The sequence below is a fragment of the Crocodylus siamensis genome, chromosome 3 (assembly GCF_052110815.1).
Source record: "Crocodylus siamensis isolate JL-2025a chromosome 3, ASM5211081v1, whole genome shotgun sequence".
Lineage (NCBI taxonomy): Eukaryota > Metazoa > Chordata > Crocodylia > Crocodylidae > Crocodylus > Crocodylus siamensis.
In genome coordinates this window covers 12,650,172-12,667,596 of record NC_143397.1, presented here as the reverse complement: position 1 = coordinate 12,667,596, position 17,425 = coordinate 12,650,172, and the positions used below count along the sequence as shown (strand labels likewise).

The window sequence follows — 17,425 nt, the reverse complement described above, 5'->3', positions numbered from 1 at the left end:
TGTGTCAGGTCTTACTTGTTCTCATCTTTTTACCTAAGCATTTTTTTACTTAAGTTTTGGTGCCAAAACAAAGTTAGAGAAATCTGTACTGGAAAAGAGTAGCAGGATAATGTGACTTCAGAGTTCATTCAGAAACCAGTTCCCCAAAGTGTGGCTCTTTAAAGTATACTGGTATTCTTCAGTAGCAGTTCATGAACTAAGAAGGCTCTTCCCAGTTTAGACTGTAAGGATTACTGACTCCTCTGCCTTTAAAGATAAACTGACCTAATTCTACTTGGACATTTCAGATCTAGTTTTGATAAAGTCTGGTTCATTAGACAAATACTTTATTTTTGAATGCATAGTTGGATCTGTTTTAAGGTATATTCAGCATATATTAATTCCAAAAATTCTTTAATATTTTAATGGTAGTATAGGAGTGATGCTGTAGCCGTGACGATGAATGTCTTCCATTCAAAAGCTTGTCTAACTCAACTACACAGCTGGTCCAGTTAAAAAAAAAAAAAAAAAAAAAAATTACCCTAAGCCATCTTTGCCTGCGGCTAAAAAGGAAAGCCTACAAAGGATGGAGGACGGGATTCACCTCCAAGGAGGATTATTCTGCGCTGGTCCGGTCCTGCAGGGAGCAAACCAGGAAAGCCAAGGCTGCAGCTGAACTCCAACTAGCTTCAGGCATCAAGGACAACAGAAAGTCCTTTTTCAGATATGTGGGGAGCTGGAGGAAAAGCAAGGGCAATGTTGGACCCCTGCTAAACCAGATGGGGCAACTGACAACTGATGCCCAGGAAAAAGCCAACCTATTAAATAGGTACTTTGTGTCGGTCTTTCATCAGTCCTATGGGACGCCCATGCCTGCTATGGGACAGGGAGATCCGGGTGATGAGGATCCCCTACCCTCCATAAATGCTGACCTTGTGTAGGAACACCTTGAGAAGCTGGATACCTTCAAGTCAGCCAGCCCTGACAATCTGCACCCCAGGGTACTCAAGGAACTGGCGAGCGTCATAGCCCAGTCCCTGGCACGGATCTTTGAAAACTCCTGGCGCTCTGGTGTAGTGCCCAAAGACTGGAAGAAGGCCAATGTGGTGCCGATCTTCAAGAAAGGGAGGAGAGTGGATCCGGCTAACTACAGGCCCATTAGCCTGACTTCTATCCTGGGGAAGATCTTGGAAAAGTTTATTAAGGAGGCCATCCTAAGGGATAGCCAGCACGGGTTTGTTGCAGGTAGGTCTTGTTTGACCAATCACCTGGATAAGGGAGAAGAGATTGATGTCATATATCTTGACTTCAAAAAAGCTTTTGATCTGGTATCCCATGATCACCTCTTGGCCAAACTAGCCAGTTGTGGCCTTGGCTCCACCACGATCCGCTGGCTGGGAAACTGGCTCCGTGGTCGGACTCAGAGGGTTGTGATTGATGGCAGTCACTCATCGTGGTGCTCTGTGACCAGTGGAGTCCCTCAAGGCTCTGTCCTTGGACCCATACTGTTCAACATCTTCATTAATGATGTGGACATTGGAGTCAGGAGTGGACTGGCCAAGTTCGCCGATGACACCAAACTTTGGGGCAAAGCATCCATGCCAGAAGACAGGCGGGTGATCCAGGCTGACCTGGACAAGCTCAGCAAATGGGCAGGCGAGAACCTGATGGTGTTTAACACCGATAAATGCAAGTTTCTCCACCTTGGGAGGAAAAACGTGCAGCTTCCTTATAGGCTCGGTAGTGGTACGTTGGATAGCACTACAGAAGAAAGAGACTTGGGGGTCATCATTGACCACAAGATGATCATGAGCCTGCAATGCGATGCTGCGGCTAGTAAAGCGACCAAAATGCTGGCTTGCATCCATAGATGCTTCTCGAGCAAATCCCGGGACGTCATTCTCCCCTTGTACTCGGCCTTGGTGAGGCCGCAGCTGGAGTACTGCATCCAGTTTTGGGCTCCACAATTCAAAAAGGATGTGGAGAAGCTTGAGAGAGTCCAGAGGAGAGCCACGCGCATGATCAGAGGTCAGGAAAACAGATCTTACGATGACAGGCTGAGAGCCGTGGGACTCTTTAGCCTGGAAAAGCGCAGGCTCAGGGGTGATCTGATGGCCACCTATAAGTTTATCGGGGGTGACCACCAGGATCTGGGGGAACATTTGTTCACCAGAGTGCCCCAAGGGATGACGAGGTCAAACAGTCACAAACTCCTGCAAGACCGTTTCAGGCTGAACATAAGGAAGAATTTCTTTACTGTGCGAGCCCCCAAGGTCTGGAACAGTCTGCCAGCGGAGGTGGTTCAAGCACCTACATTGAACACCTTCAAGAGTAAATTGGATGCTTATGTTGCTGGGATCCTATGACCCCAGCTGACTTCCTGCCCTTTGGGCAGGGGGCTGGACTCGATGATCTGCCGAGGTCCCTTCCAGCCCTAATGTCTGTGAAATCTATGAAATATTTTAACAGCATTTCTAAGAAGTGTATCTGGGCTCTTTATTATGTACTTAACTGTATTACCTGAGTATCTCAGTTACTAAGTTATTTTTATCACCTCCCTGTGAGAAGAAAATATTGTTTCCTGTAAAGCTGGCCAACTTAAATATAAGGTATGGGTTGGATCAAAGAAAGGAATGGTTATTTGTAAATGCAGTAGCGCAAGAGGAAATTTTGGATGCCTAGCATTAAAAATCATACTGAAAAACACTGTTCAGCAAATACTACCAGCACCCAATCTGCATAGACACTATCACTTAGCTTCTGGTTATGCCCAGAAGCGCTTCAGTCTTGATGCAGCTGAACAACTTAAATTGAAGCCCAGGAGACTGCAGCACTACATAAGGTTTTCTGTCTGCTTGTCTTGGGAATGGAATATCTTGGCAGGATCACTCCCCCCACTGGAGTTTCAAAGTTCAAAATTGTCCTCCTGGAGGTTCCTCATCTGTGTTTTGTGACTTTTTTCTTTTTTTTAAGAATGAGCTGTAATTGGGCAGACCTACGTAATGTCCTGTAAAATTTGTACTGGGACCCGACTAAGATCAGAGGAACTGCTGCTTGAGACTTTCTTAGATCAATGATGCTGTGAATAGTGTCTATCGGTGATCTCCATTATCTGCATCTTCCCTGTCCTTTTTCCCTTTTAAAAAAAACAAAAAACAAAACAAGTCTCCTAAGCTGTTTCAAGGATCTGGCCAGCTGTGTGGCTATAGTTGCCTCTTCCTGCCAATTCATAGGTCAGTGAGGCCATGTGGTATTGCATTTGTCTTACTTCTCACCCTTGAGAAATCACTTTTATTCCCTTCCCCCTTTAGTTTTTGGAGATTCTATAAGTTTGCCAGCCCCATCTCCTGTTCTGTTCACCTTCAGACTTCCCTTACTCTGTCCTTGGTCTGTTCTGCCCCAAAACAGATGCTACAGAGTATAGGAAACAGCATTTTTTTTTTTCCATTCACCTTCCATGTTACCATAGGAAACTTGCCCTCTAGTGTTATGCTGATACACTTCCTGGTATTGGACAGTTTAGGGAGAGTAACTTCCGCCTTGCTTCCCCTTTTGCCATGGAGCCCCGATGCATAGAAAATCCATTGTGCTTCTTTACTATGTGGGGGATTTGGGCAATCTAGCACTGTGCAATTAGGCTGGGTGGCTTGCTTTTGGAGAAGTGAGTGATATGTTTTGATGGTAGGCTGTAACTCCATCTGCACTTCTTCTGCAGATTGTCTTTAGGTTGAAGGTTGGGTACCTGCTAAGTGACCAGGAAGTGGAAAAACTATGTGTTTAAAAAAGCTAAAGAGTGTCTGGCAAGATATGAATTATTCATAGACTGGTTTCATTTGACACTTCAGGCCTGGCCAGGCCTAGCTACCCTTTTGGGAATGAATGAGAAGACGGCATAATCCTTTAAGGAGGGGTAGGGACAGCACAGAGCATGTCTATACTTTTATTTTATATCTTTTAAAGACATGAGAAGTTTACATTGCGTGTGTGGGGAAGGAAGTATTTTGCCATGTCTTAACCCCTCTCCCCCTTAATATCAGGGTAATTATCTGCAATGTCTACCGCTGCTGGTGCCTTAATGTCTGTGTCTTGTGTCAGATGAATTCATATATTGCACTGGTGCTAAGGCTTTTTACTGGAGGGAAAAAATCTCTTAATAGCTTTGTAATACTAAAAATGTGCTTTGTACTTTCCCTATGCAAGGCTTTCCTTCTTTGAAAGTTCTGCCCTTAATTACTATATCTCAGCTTGATCAGCATTCTTGAACATTTCCTAATGTGCATTATAATTAATAAAATGCTTCTCTGAGGTTTTTTTCTTTTTTGGATGTAATCCACCCCAAGTAAGAAGGATAATCAATATTTGTAAGGAAGTCGGGAAGAAGGAGTTGCACTGGAAATGGGGAATTGCAGCTGAAAATATATGTATAGATTTATAGATATTTATATAGATTTATATAAATCTATATAGATTTATAGATATCTATATAGATTTATATGTGCGAAAGAGGGAGGGAAATTTTTTATATAATATAATTTTCCCTCCTCTATTCTTTGGTGTAATCATCCTGGACCAAGTGGTGAAATGAAGAAAGGTGTGGATCACATCTACCCAGGATCGCACTGTCCACTTGGAGAAAGCAAAGACCAGCTGCTTCTTTGATGTCTAATTTTCAGTAGTAACAACCAGTATGACTGGTTTTCCAGAGTGACCAGCAAGAGGGTTTTCCTCCTCCGAGTCTGGGCAGCTGGGTATCCAGCAGCCTGTCATGGTCTTCTCATGCTCCTAGTTTTTGGCACGACTCTTGCATAGCAAGAATTAACTAGCTTTCAGACTCTTCATCAGAGTCCATTTCAGGCTCAGGTGCTGTTTGCTGTGATACTGAGGTCCTGTGACAAAATCCTGTCCAGTTTTCCATGATATGGACAGGCACCGTAAGCAGTACTGGAGGTCTGTACAAAAAAAATCTCCTTTGTTCCTGCTTCATATCGCAGAAGCTGAGGAGATGAAAACTTCTGCTGGATGCATAGCACGTGATAGCATTATAGGGTGATACTATGAGCTGTTGTGAGTGCAGAGTTCACATGGCCACCTAACAAGAATGGTCATCAGTCTATGCGTTGCCATTTAAACAAGGAGGCGGCATCTCATCTATGCAATCCTGATCACCAGGAGTTACACTTCTAAATGGATGGGTCATTCTTGCTGGTATGAGAAGCAGTGCAGCCTGCGGAAACAGTATGTAATCATTTGAGGTGTGGGTACCTTAATATGCAGTAAACTGCTTATTTTTCATATTTCTATTTTGAATTGCTTAAAGAAAAAGTATTATTTGGCCAGTTAATCAGTAGTAAGAACTGTGTTGTGAATTTAGGGCACTCTGTGCAGCCACTGAGCTAAATGCAAGCTTACCCCTTGCCTTGGGGAAACAAGCCCTTAGAGCAGTGGTTCTCAACCTTTTCAGATTCAGGAAACCCCTCCATAAATCTTTTGAATTTGGCAGTACTGTTAAGAACTGCCATTGCACTGTCTCAGCTTACCTCTGTGGTTCTCGACCAGGGTGCTGCAGTCAGACTTGGAAAGGCTGCCTCCACGTGAGGTGCATGGGGTTGTTTAGTCTGGTCACAGTGGCTATGTTAAGTTTGCAAGCCAAAAAGAAAGATCAAAACCCTAGGCATCCACTCTGTGCTCACACGCAAGTAACTAAATGGCTTAAAGCACACGCAAAAGAGTTTTGTGACTAGTGTTATGCCGTTGGATGATGCAGTTGCGCAGTGGCTGACAGGGTGCAACTGAGGTTATGAAAGGGAAGATGATGTGCAGTCAGGTGCTCTGAAATGGATCTGGAACCCAGGAGTTGCTTCCCAGAGGGGCTGATCTAGACTGGCCAACCTTGCGTGTCCTGGCGATGCATAGACTGATGGCGATTTGGGGTATTGCCAAATAGGAGGTAACAAACTTAATCAAATGAGGCTACTCTGATGATATGAATGTATGCAAGTGCTGTGAAGCACAGACTATGGAGCACCTGCTTGTTTGCCAGCTCCTTGGAGAGAACTGTATGAAGGAGGACCTTGCTGCAGCAATGGAAAGAACCATTGCTTGTGCACGCTCCTGGAAAAACATCTGGTTTATTGCCAGGACATGAGAAGAAGTGGTGGCAATGGTGCCCATGCTGCAGCCTTCCTGAAAGATGCTTGTGGCATCCAAAGGTGCACCCTGGCTGTGAACCTCTGCCTTCGTGACGTGACTTGGGGATAATAGGATACTGCTTGCAACCTTTTCATGCCAGCTGGCTGGTCAGCTAGCTGAGCTGCTGCTTAAAGTGACAAAACCCTAACAAGATTAAAGGACTGAAGGTTCAACATAAGGTTAAGACGGTAACAGTAGATCCAGCGAGGGCAGAAAAGGTGCTTTGTTTATTGCAGGTTGGATTCTGTTCAGCACTCTTCCTCTTTCTCAGCTGTTTCTGTGTACAGGCAGTCCTTGACTTACAACATTTCGAGTCACAACGTTTTGCACTTACAACATTTATAAATTGACACCTTTTCAACTTTATGACGTCACTTTCGACTTACAACGCTTGATCCAATGTGACACCACGCCAGTGAACAAGTTCACTGTGTCGCTCATCTCCCTGGAGAACATCTGTCCAAACTTGCTTGGACGAGTCCAGCAAAATCACCCCAAAGAAGTCCTTCCAAATCAATATGATTTCTATTTATGATTTAAATTCATTAATGTAGCTGTATTACTTATCTATAATTGATTGGGTACAAAATTCTGGAGTATTTTTGGTGAAAATCGGGTATCAGGCCTTCGTTCAGGAACCAATCCCCAATTTATAACATTGTTTCTTATGAGAAAATTGGTTCCGAGTTGCAACGTTTCGACTTAAGATGTGGTTTTCAGGAACCAATTGTGTTGTACGTCCAAGGACTGCCTGTATTACAGCGGCACTGCACAGTGATTGGAGACCTAGTGCCCGAGAGAGCCTCTTCCTCCGTGTTTCCTTTTTACACGTCCAGGATAGGTGATGGCCTTATCTGATTCTACAGGAATAAAGGGCTAGAGCTAGAATACATGGGTCCTTTATACAGGATATACAGCTCTAAATATGCAGGGTTGTCTTTGGGTAGTCTCTACTTATGCTCCCCTATAGCCTGTATAAAGAGTTTTTCTTGTCTTCTCCATCTCTGTCCCTCGTTTTTGGAACGCAGATCATCTTCTTGCCTTTTCCTGAAATTTCCCCACTTATGGAAATGTTCTGCAACACTTGCTTGGCCTGGCCGATTTATTGTCCAAAATAGGTTGTTTTTGGAACTCTTAACTTCAGAACAGAAGAAGAATTGAAAGTGTGCTTCATGTGGTAGCACAGCAGTAGCTCCATTTAGGGATTCTTGCTTCCATGCATAAGGTGCCAGTAAATACCACTGCTATGCTTAGAGGAAGAGGCAACTTTTGTACCACTTGCAGTACCTGAAACTTCAGGCAGCTGAAGCTCACCACCAGTATTTGTTGGATATGCGAGAGATGGAACTGGAGGTATCTGGTCACTTATTCATCACATGTGATCATTCCAAAAGCTTGGGTGTACAGGGTGAAGTTGGGCTAGGTTTACCTGTCTGGTTGAAATAGGTGGTTTTTTCAGTGCTTTGACTTTTTCCCTTTAAAACTGTTTCCGGGGAGGCTTGGGACATGTGTTAGGCCATTCAACAGAAGGAGTAGTCCTAGTATTTTTTTTTTCCTTCCTCATGAAGACTAGAGACTCTGCATGTTTGTGTCTTTCCTAAAATCCAGCTAGCTGTTGAAAACAGGGAGTTTTGCCTAGTTATAGCACCATTGCTTAGGATCACTGTCAGGGCCCTGTCTATACATGATAGCTTTTACCAGTTTAGCCCCATTGTGAATACTCTAACAAGTGCCAATTTGATTTAGCTTAAACTCTTTCCTAAGTGACACAGTGAACAGGAAGAGAAGCAGTGGTTTACTGGAGTAGGTGTGTTCACACCCAGAGAGGTGTGTGTGTGTGTGGGGGGGTGTCCTGTGTTTTTTGTGTGTGTAAATTTGTACCTTTCAGTTGAACTGAAAAAAACCCTTCCTCATAGATCGGGCCATATAACTCTGAAAAATAGGTGGAATTTCTGAAAAATGCATGCTTGTAGCCTATGTTGACATAAGATCCTATGTTGACATATGCTGTGCATCAGTTCTTTGTTGCAAGGCAGGGGAGGCTGTAGGAGAGAGTTTTTTCAGGGATTTTTTTTTGTGGTTTTGGTCCCCTCTGGCTAACTTGGGGGACACGTAGGATAGAGGAAAAGAGGAACCACAGCACATCTGAAACATATGGACATTGGAGCCGAATTAAATAGCTGAAACAAGTATGTCATTAATTGTGCAATACTCAGTCACCACTCATTTTAAATAACACTGTTGCAGAAACAAAGTGAAAGGTTCCTTTTTGCCTCCAGTGGGACAGATAGCCGTCAGCCTATTCCTTGTGGACTGAGACTGAGAATATTACTCTTCATCCTGAAAAGTTTCAGGAAGTTGACCTTAGAAATGCAGGTTTAAAATGAAATGCTGCGGCTTTGATTTGTGGGCAGTGGCATTATGCTTTAACAGAAAAGACAGGGTGTTAATGGCTCAAATAGCTTCAGATTTTTATTAAATCTTGCTTCTGTGCAATTAGCAGTCTCTTTAATGGTGTTTGTTCCAGCCATTGGGGGAACTTTTCACTTTATTTGATCATTTACATAGGACAGAGGTGCTCACAGTTCGCATCTTACTTAGTTTATTGGGCCACTTCTTGTCATGACCTGTCCTAAAACTTCTTGGTGCCCAAGCAAAAAAGGAAGATCCAGGGGAAAGAACTTGAATTTGCTGCAGTGAACACTAGCAAAGGTGTAGGGGGAAGCTTCCCCACTTTACTGCTGATGTAGGTTGGTTTCACATAGGATTTGCCATTGAATCTCTTTGTCCATATTTGAGATGCCACCAAGGCTTATAAATTGGCAGCGAGTCATGAATTGCTGGGACTGAGGTAAAAATCCTAGTGCAGCGCCTTTGTTCCATGCAATTATGTGCCCTAACCTCTGGCAGTAACACTACAGTGCACTGTGCACCTTCCAAACGATGCTTCGTCCTGCTAACCTTTTTAACTGCTCTCCTGTCTTTTAAATAAAAACATTCCTCCTCTGGCTCCCCATTAAGTGATCACTTAGGAATGCCATTTTTCTGAGATTAGAAAAAAGTGTTTTGTGGGCCTCATGATGAACTGACAGTATGAGACTTAAATCAGTTGCAGAGAATTCTTTCTTTAACCAATGGCCTAAAGCACTGCTCCTGTTTATCATGGTCTGAGTCTAGATACAGACATTCAGAAAGCCCATGGCAGAATCAGGCTAAGTTATGTGATTTTTCTGTAAGCTGCGTAGTTTAGATCATCAGCAAACAGCATGCATTCGCCCTTTGGGGGCTGGAGGTGCAAATCTTAGACTGGGTTCTGCCATTTTTAAACCAGTCTGTGCCCCAGACTTCTGTTATGGGCATAGACTGGTTTCCGATCACTTATACTGGTAAACGTATAATGTCTGTACCTGGCTTAAATCAGAAACTCCCAAACTTTTATTAGTGTATGTGGTATACTCTCCATGGAGTGAATGGATCAAGTGTTGTGAGCCTGCATGTTGCGGTGATGCATATACTAAATTTTGGGAGCCTCTCGTCTGACATAGTGTAAATTTTGAAGCATTGTTCCACCTGCATGAGGCACCTCTCAATGCTAGCAGGATTTTTTGGTTCTGTCTTTGGATTTTTGTGTTGGCAGGTAATGTGCAGCGCGTTTTGTTTAGTTGTATTGACCAATCAAAAATCCATGCTTGGGTTTGAAAACTAACTTACAAGCAGGGGTGATGCACCATTAAAGGTCTTAACCTTGTCTCTAGCACGTGTGTAGAATTTCATTTGTGAAATACCTAGACGATTACCAGACTCAAACATTCACCTTGATACAGGTTTCTTCTAACTTTACTGCCTTTTTACAATGCCTAGACCATGCATAGGCAACCTCCAGCATGCGTGCCAGAGCATGGCATGCAGCGGCATTTAGCTTGGCACGTGCACCTTGGAAGGGGCCAAGGCTGTGCTGCCACAACAAGGATCGGGCCCCCTTACGCCTCCCTTGCCATCCACCCTGGCATACGAATATCTTACACGTTGGTTGCGGAACTTTGCCCACCCCGGCCTAGATCCTACCTGTGGTTTCAGTGAATTGAATGAGATGCAGTGGTGCAGGGTGCCTGAGAATGAAACGTAGTGTTGGGTTTCTCTGTGCAAAACAGCTGCTTATACAAAGCATCTGCGCACAAGTGAAACCTGCCCAGCTTGGTGTGTTTTTGTTGTTTTTGACTCTCCACTGGAGCACTTCATTTTAATATCTGGAGCTCTAAAATAACTATTTTTGAGCCTTGTAAATGAGATTGGAGAGCTTAGATTTCGACTTGATAGCTAAGATTTTTTTTAAAGGTGTGTTAAAAACTTCGAAGCACTACAGCAACCAGTCAGCCTTCAGCTTGTACCTTCATAACTGCCATACTTTACACTTCAAAGCAATATATTCCAAATACTATTTCTGTACAAAATCAAACAGATTCTGACTTCCCAAATGCTTGAAGCATGGTCCGTCATACAGCTGGGTATACCTGGTTCCCAAACACATGCTGCACAGCTTTCAAAGCTGTCTCCTTTTCACTTAAAGTGGTAGTAAATATTACTGTAAATACTTTTTTGCACTGCTGTAATCCTAAAGCAGTTAAACATTGCCTTTTACAGAATAGGAGTCTCTGATTTCCTTGCCTATATAAGAGTTAAGGCTCGATGACTCCTTACTTATGTTATTAAGTCTTAGGATGAACTTTTCTCAAGCTGCTGCATCAACCTGTTTGCTTAATTGTGTATATGTTAGTGATTCTCAACATTTTTAGCCTCGTTGCACCCCCCTCCCCCCCCCCCCCCCCCCCCCCGGTGACTTTTCTGAACTTGGAGGCCCGTCAGATGAGAGACGTTGAGCTAGAATCTAGCTGGTGCTAGCTTCTTTTTTACTAAAACATTAAAGGTCAAATTTCAGATCATTGCCACCACTTGTGGCATTGGGATTTTCTTTTGTCTTTTTTTACCTTAAGGCACAAAAGATTTTCATCATCCACAGCTTCATTTTTAACCTACTTGACCTGCTGACATCAGGGGGTGAGGAGGAGGGCAGGAAAGGAACTCGCTATACCATGCTCTGCTTTTTCCATTGTCTGTCACTCCCCACCCTTGGTCTGTATCTGAGGGGCATGGGGTCTCATCCCCACCGCACTAGTTTTCTGGTGACTCGTACACCAGTGACCCAAAGCAACATGCATCTGCAGCCCCTTCCACGGGGCCTGGGAGTGTGAGAGGAGTGTGGGGAAGAGATGAGTTAAAAACATGTCACAACCATAGCACATCCACGTACCTGCGTGTGGCAGGCCATGCTGCTAGGAGCGTGGAGGTGGTTCGTGCAGGGGCTGCCAGGGCTGGAGAGCAGCCACAGGTGCCACTTGTCTGTGGTATGCTGGGTGGGAGGAAGAGCAGCCATTTAACTCCTAGCACAGGGCCTGGGCACTAGCACGCTTGGAAGGATCTTCTGGCACCTTGGGCTGTCGTGGTATGCTTATTGAGAACTGTTGGTGTATCCCTTGGCAGAATAAAGTAGTATTTGGGCCATGCTTTAATCAGAAATGAAGCAGTAAATGGAGACATTGTAACAGTAAAATGGGCATTCTTCGTTTTGGAGTTCAAATTTTCCCATTCCTAGAGAATGCCCTAAGGAAGGCTCCACAAGCTGATGTTAGATTGGTACTGATGTGGTGTCTACAAATGATCTTTCTTAGGCAATGACAGATCAGCGTAAGATGCACGTGGCCTTAATTTGTAAGCTCTTAAATAAATATACAACCCCCCTTTCTTTTTAACAATTGGACTTTGTTTAAACCCAGGCTGAGGAAGTTTTGCCTGTTTTAAGGGACATTAGAAATACGTTGATTTCTTAAGCTGCAAAATTTGTTCACCTTTTTTAAACATTATCATTTACCTTGAATCCACCTGTTCCATTTGACTGGCCTCCTTCATATAGAAAATATAGCATTAGATACCAATTCATATGTCAGCCTACAAATGCTCTATCTTCTATGTGAAAGGAAGTATTCTGTACATTTTTCCATGTTTTACATCATGGTATTTGGAATAACCATGCTTCCATATTCACATCAATTTTTTTGTTTTTTGTTTTCAATTTATGCACAGCACTTGCTCTGAAATTTGGGGACTGAGTACACCAAATACGATAGATCAGTGGGATACAACAGGCCTTTACAGCTTCTCTGAACAAACCAGGTGAATATTCTGCCCTCTCTCGCATCATAGAGATCTTGTGGGAGGGATTGGATTTGGAGGGTCTGTAGTGGGATGCTTTACCTGTAAAGTAAACTTATACACAAATGCTTCCTAGACCTCATATGGTACAGCATTTTAAAACAGTTGCTTGCCATTGTAAAAATCTGAATGTTCGCAGCTGATGTTTTGACCAATGAAATCCTAATTCTGGCATATCCTTTTTCCATACTAGTGCCATTGAAAGAATGGGAAAACTTGTTAAATGCAAGCTTTAATGTATTTTGGTATTTATATGAACAAGGTTAGGACATTTAAATCTTTAAGCCTAATCTTACAAAGTGTTTTGTAAATTGCTTTGTACGCCATAAATTTAACTAAATCTTGCTAACTGGATTAGATATGTGCTACAAAAGAATTGTTGGAAAATTCTTCAGTAGTTAACAATGGGCAAATTTAAAATAGGGTTTTTGTTTTTTTCATGTCACATTTGCTTGCTTTTGTGTATTGAGGTTTTTGTCTCCCATCCCATAACAACCATGAACATCTGCATTTATGTAAGCATATGCAGTCTGTCTTAAAACTAGCAAAACATTTTCAGCTGGTAGCAAGGTATGTGAACAGTCAAGCCAATAAATGCCACACCTTTTAAAGATGTGTTCATGCTTTTTGCATCACTATGACACTGCTGTGTGGATCACACGGGCAGCCAACTGCTGCTAGTTTATTTGCAATCCTGTGGGAGTTACTGTGCTTAAAGCAAAAAAGCATCCATGCTGCAGTATAGTCTGAAGGGTCATTAATGGTATGTCATGTTACAAACGTTTCCTACATTTAAGAATTGTGGTTGAAGTATTCTTGTTATGTTTAGCTGTACAATGGCTTTTTAATCAACTTGAAACTCATTGGCACTAACTTCTGCTGAAATTAAGTTGCTTTAAATAATAGTCCGTCTGATGCTGCTTTGTTTCTCTCATTTGAAGTTCTCTGCCAAGAACATGCATGTAACTTACCTATTGTAACCCTGCCAAATTCTGATCATCCCCCATATACACTTTAACTATTCCTCACCCCCACCCAACATACTCTTTTGTTTAGATTTTTTTTTTTTTAAAAGACACAGAATGCAACTTATAAACATTTTTTCAACATCTTTCCCATGTAGGTCTCTTGATGGCCGTCTACAAGTATCTCACCGTAAAGGATTACCGCATGTTATTTACTGCCGCTTGTGGCGTTGGCCAGATCTTCACAGTCATCATGAACTTAAAGCAATTGAAAACTGTGAATATGCTTTTAATCTTAAAAAGGATGAAGTATGTGTAAATCCTTACCACTACCAGAGAGTGGAGACTCCAGGTAGGAGGACTGCTATTAGACATTCTAAAGAAGCACATATACGGTATTTACCCAACAAACTCTTCTCTGATTAGTTGGGCTTCACTAATGCAGCTTAGCATGGAAAAGTGGGTTGAAAAGTGTTGTTCAGGCTGCCTCACTGAATCTGTCATATTTGGATAAAAAAAGTAGCACAGAGTTTTAAGAACACAAACAGTTCAACTATTCAGCAGTTTTCAGTGGTGGTAAATTAGTAATGCTTTAAAAAGACATGTCTGCATTTAATATAAACGTTGAACAGTTTGAGTGTTGCTAACAAGTAGGGGTGCACCGATTAAAAATTTTTTGGGTTGATACCAGTGGCCTATTTATTGACCAGGTATATCGGCTGATACTGATCTCATTGCTGATATATGCAGCCCAGCAGCATCTGGCTGGTAAGTCTGCTGGGGGGAAGGGGCATGGGAAGGCAGATTGAGGCCCCCCCACAGTGAAGGAGGGAGTGGGGCTGGGGTGGGGCAGGGTATGGGATAGAGTTGGTGGTCGTGGGGGGGGGGGTGGCTCCTGCTGCTGCATGCACCCCTGAAGGAGGCATGTAGGGCATGGGCCCCCTGCATCTGTGCATGGGGCAAGGGTGTGCTGCAGGCTTAGGACTAGGGCTGCTCCAACTTCTTCCTGGCAGCGGTGCTCAAGCAGGGCAGGTGGTGGTGGGAAATTTTTGGGTGGCCCTAACCACCCCCCCCACCTTGTAGCCCCCTCCTCCCAGTACAGCCTAGCCTGCCCTGCCTGATGCAAGCGAGGCTGCTGAGAAGAAGCTGACCTATCCCCATCCCTGAGTGCACAGTGGGCAGCTTGGCCCATGCACAGATCTGGGTGACACATGCCTTCCTGGGGGTGCACGCAGCAGCGGGACCTGCACCCTCTGGACAAACCAGCAGCTCTGTCTTGTGCCCCACCCCACCCTGGCTGGGCAGTACTTGCCCCTGCATCAGCCCCACTCTCTCCCTCATCGCAGGGTCCTCAATCTGTCCCTCCACGCCCCTTCTCCTCCACCAGCAGACTTACCAGCTAGATACTGTTCTCCAAGCTGCAGTCCTGGCCATGTGCATGCTGCGGGTGCGTGCATGTATGTGGCATTTATAAGCCGCAAAAAGCCAGTTGCCTATCGTGTCAGTTTTCCTTTTATTAATGCTGATATGATATGGACCGATGTATCGGTGCACCTCTACTAACAAAACCACTCACTTTGTTTTGATTTTACGTTAGCGGTTACGTATAGTTAAACAGTGAAATCACAAATGACCATGTGCTACTCTGACTGGTATGGAATAGCTCTTAGTAGGCATTTTACAAATCTGAGACTAATTACCTGACTTAAAACTATGTTAAGCATAGTACTTTAATTGTTTGCCTGAGGTGTTTTCTTTCCCCCCAGCTCAGAAAGAAGTAAAATGGATGTGTTCAGGCTCTCACTAATGCATTGAATTCTACCTTCCCAGTCCTGCCTCCTGTATTAGTGCCACGACATACTGAGATCCTAACAGAACTGCCTCCTCTCGACGACTATACCCATTCCATTCCTGAAAACACTAATTTTCCAGCTGGGATAGAACCACAGAGCAACTATATACCAGGTATTCTTCTGTTTGTTTTTAAAGATATGTATTGTTTATGTTGGCACTTAATGTCCAGATGGTAAATGAAAGATGGAGATTTGATTAAACTTCGTAATTGATCAAATGGCTAGACAGACCTACTGGAAAATTCAAATAAGATGCGCTTCATCTTCATCCCCATAAATTTCAAAATGAGTGACACTGCTACGGATTCTTTTCTGTACAAAAGAAAAATCCCATGCTCTCCTGGTAAACTGAACCAGCTTTGTTTAGACACAACACTACCTGAGAAGAGATGTTTTCATGCACGTGTGTATCCTATTTGGTATTCAAGATGCTTTGGGGGGTGGGGAGCAGTCATCTAATACATTTTCTGCATCAACATTAATCTTTGCTTCACAAATATTATACAAGCAAACCTCAGCTACCTGATTGCTGCATGATGAAGCCTGAGTAAACTACTGTGTATGATCCTGCAGCGTAGTTGTTGCTTGCAGGTTGCTGTTTTAGCCACCTTAACTCAAAATTACTTTGAACTATGGGCCATGATTGAGAAGGTCATTTTTCCCTCTCACCCCGTGTTCAACTTTGCACTGTGGAATTTTCTTTTTCAATGTCTTGTCCTGTACACCAGTAAGAGGGGAGGTCCATCTTTTTTCCCCAAACTGAAGTAGTCTTCCTTTCTCTCCCGTTGCCCTAGCCTATGAAGCTTTGCTGAGAGAGGTGCCATTCCAACTTGTGCTGCAGCAGCACCTAGTATACTACAAGGAGCTGGGGAAATACTGTCTGTTGCAAAGAAGTAGTTCTGACTTGAAAGCCCGTGCCTTATTTGATGCAGACTTCATAACTTCTCATTTTATAAAATGCTGTTGCAGCTTTGCAATCTGACCCTTCACAGCTGGGTGGTCTCTTTGGAAGGTGCTGCAAATGCTATGATTGCAGCTCACCCTCTCAGCAGTCCAGTCTGCAGTAGCTTGTTCACCTTTAAATAACGATTCTCAAACATCAGACTTCAGCTCTCCTTTTCTTGTTGCTTTGGTGTTCAGACTTCAACCCAAACAAATGGGTTTTAATAATAATGTAGGTGGAGAGATCTCTTCTGTTCAGACAAAGATATGGAAAAGGTTGGCAGCTGAAAACAGGAGGTAGGTTAGACTGTAAATGGTTACTGACCTTTACCATAGCTGTGGGCTCAACTACTATGAATTAATCAGAGAAGGGAGGAGTTCACTTAGTCATTGCAGCATAAAATAGCCTCTCAAAATTAGTATTAGTTTTATTATCTTACAAGTACATGTCAAAACTAAAAATCTTCTGTGCTTTAATCTTAAATGTGGCTAGTAAACTAACTGTGCTGTAACTGCTGTAATGAGTATAGTTCTAAAAGAATGTCAGAGTCCTAATGTGAACAAAGTGGACATTTATTTGTGACAGACCAGTAATTTCTGGAAGATTCATAATGGATCTAATGCTAACATATATTAGCTTTACATGACTTCACAAATTGCATTCACTTTTTTTTAATTAACTGCCCTCATGAGGCCTCATTTTGTTGCTTTGCTTGCCAGACACAACTGTGGATTGGTATATGGCTTTGATTTTTAACATCTAGCCCAAAGAACCTTTCCTTTTGAATTTCTACTCTGTAATTCATTTTAGAAGAATTACAGTGTTAACCATAAGTGTATTATTTTGATAATATAGTTCACTAAAGATAATCTTTTTAACTTGTAAATTTACCAGAAAAAGCCAATAATAGTGTCTTTACATCAAACCACTTTCATGTTTCGAAGGAAATGGACTCCAGAGCTGCTGTAGGGTAACTCATTAATTATGTGAGAAACAAATTCCTTTTGGGGGATTGGAGAAAGGGGAATACAGTAGTCCCTTGGGTTTTTGAGCTCTTATTTTAAAATTAAACCTGACTTCTAGCATCAATGTCCCTCTTAAATTTGTTATGTAATTATTTCAGTCTGTTTTAAAATGTACTCCAAAACCGTAAAAGGAATGGTGATAATAAGCACAAGCTTTGTGGTGTTTAGGAAACTAGTTAAAATTGTCTGTCATCTTAGAAGGGA

The 17,425-nt window shown here is 42.9% G+C and overlaps 1 protein-coding gene across 2 annotated transcripts in view; it reads left to right on the top strand.

Annotated features, from left to right (window-relative positions):
- The window catches only part of SMAD2 (SMAD family member 2), a 71,166-nt gene that overhangs the window by 35,729 nt on the left and 18,012 nt on the right, over positions 1-17,425 (top strand). The window contains exons 3-5 of one of the 2 annotated variants that reach the window (XM_090037755.1): positions 12,307-12,396; positions 13,559-13,752; positions 15,231-15,365. In XM_090037755.1, coding sequence (XP_089893881.1) covers positions 12,307-12,396; positions 13,559-13,752; positions 15,231-15,365 — 419 coding nt within the window. The remainder of the gene's footprint in view (positions 1-12,306; positions 12,397-13,558; positions 13,753-15,230; positions 15,366-17,425) is intronic. The other variant, XM_090037756.1, reaches the window with a different exon arrangement.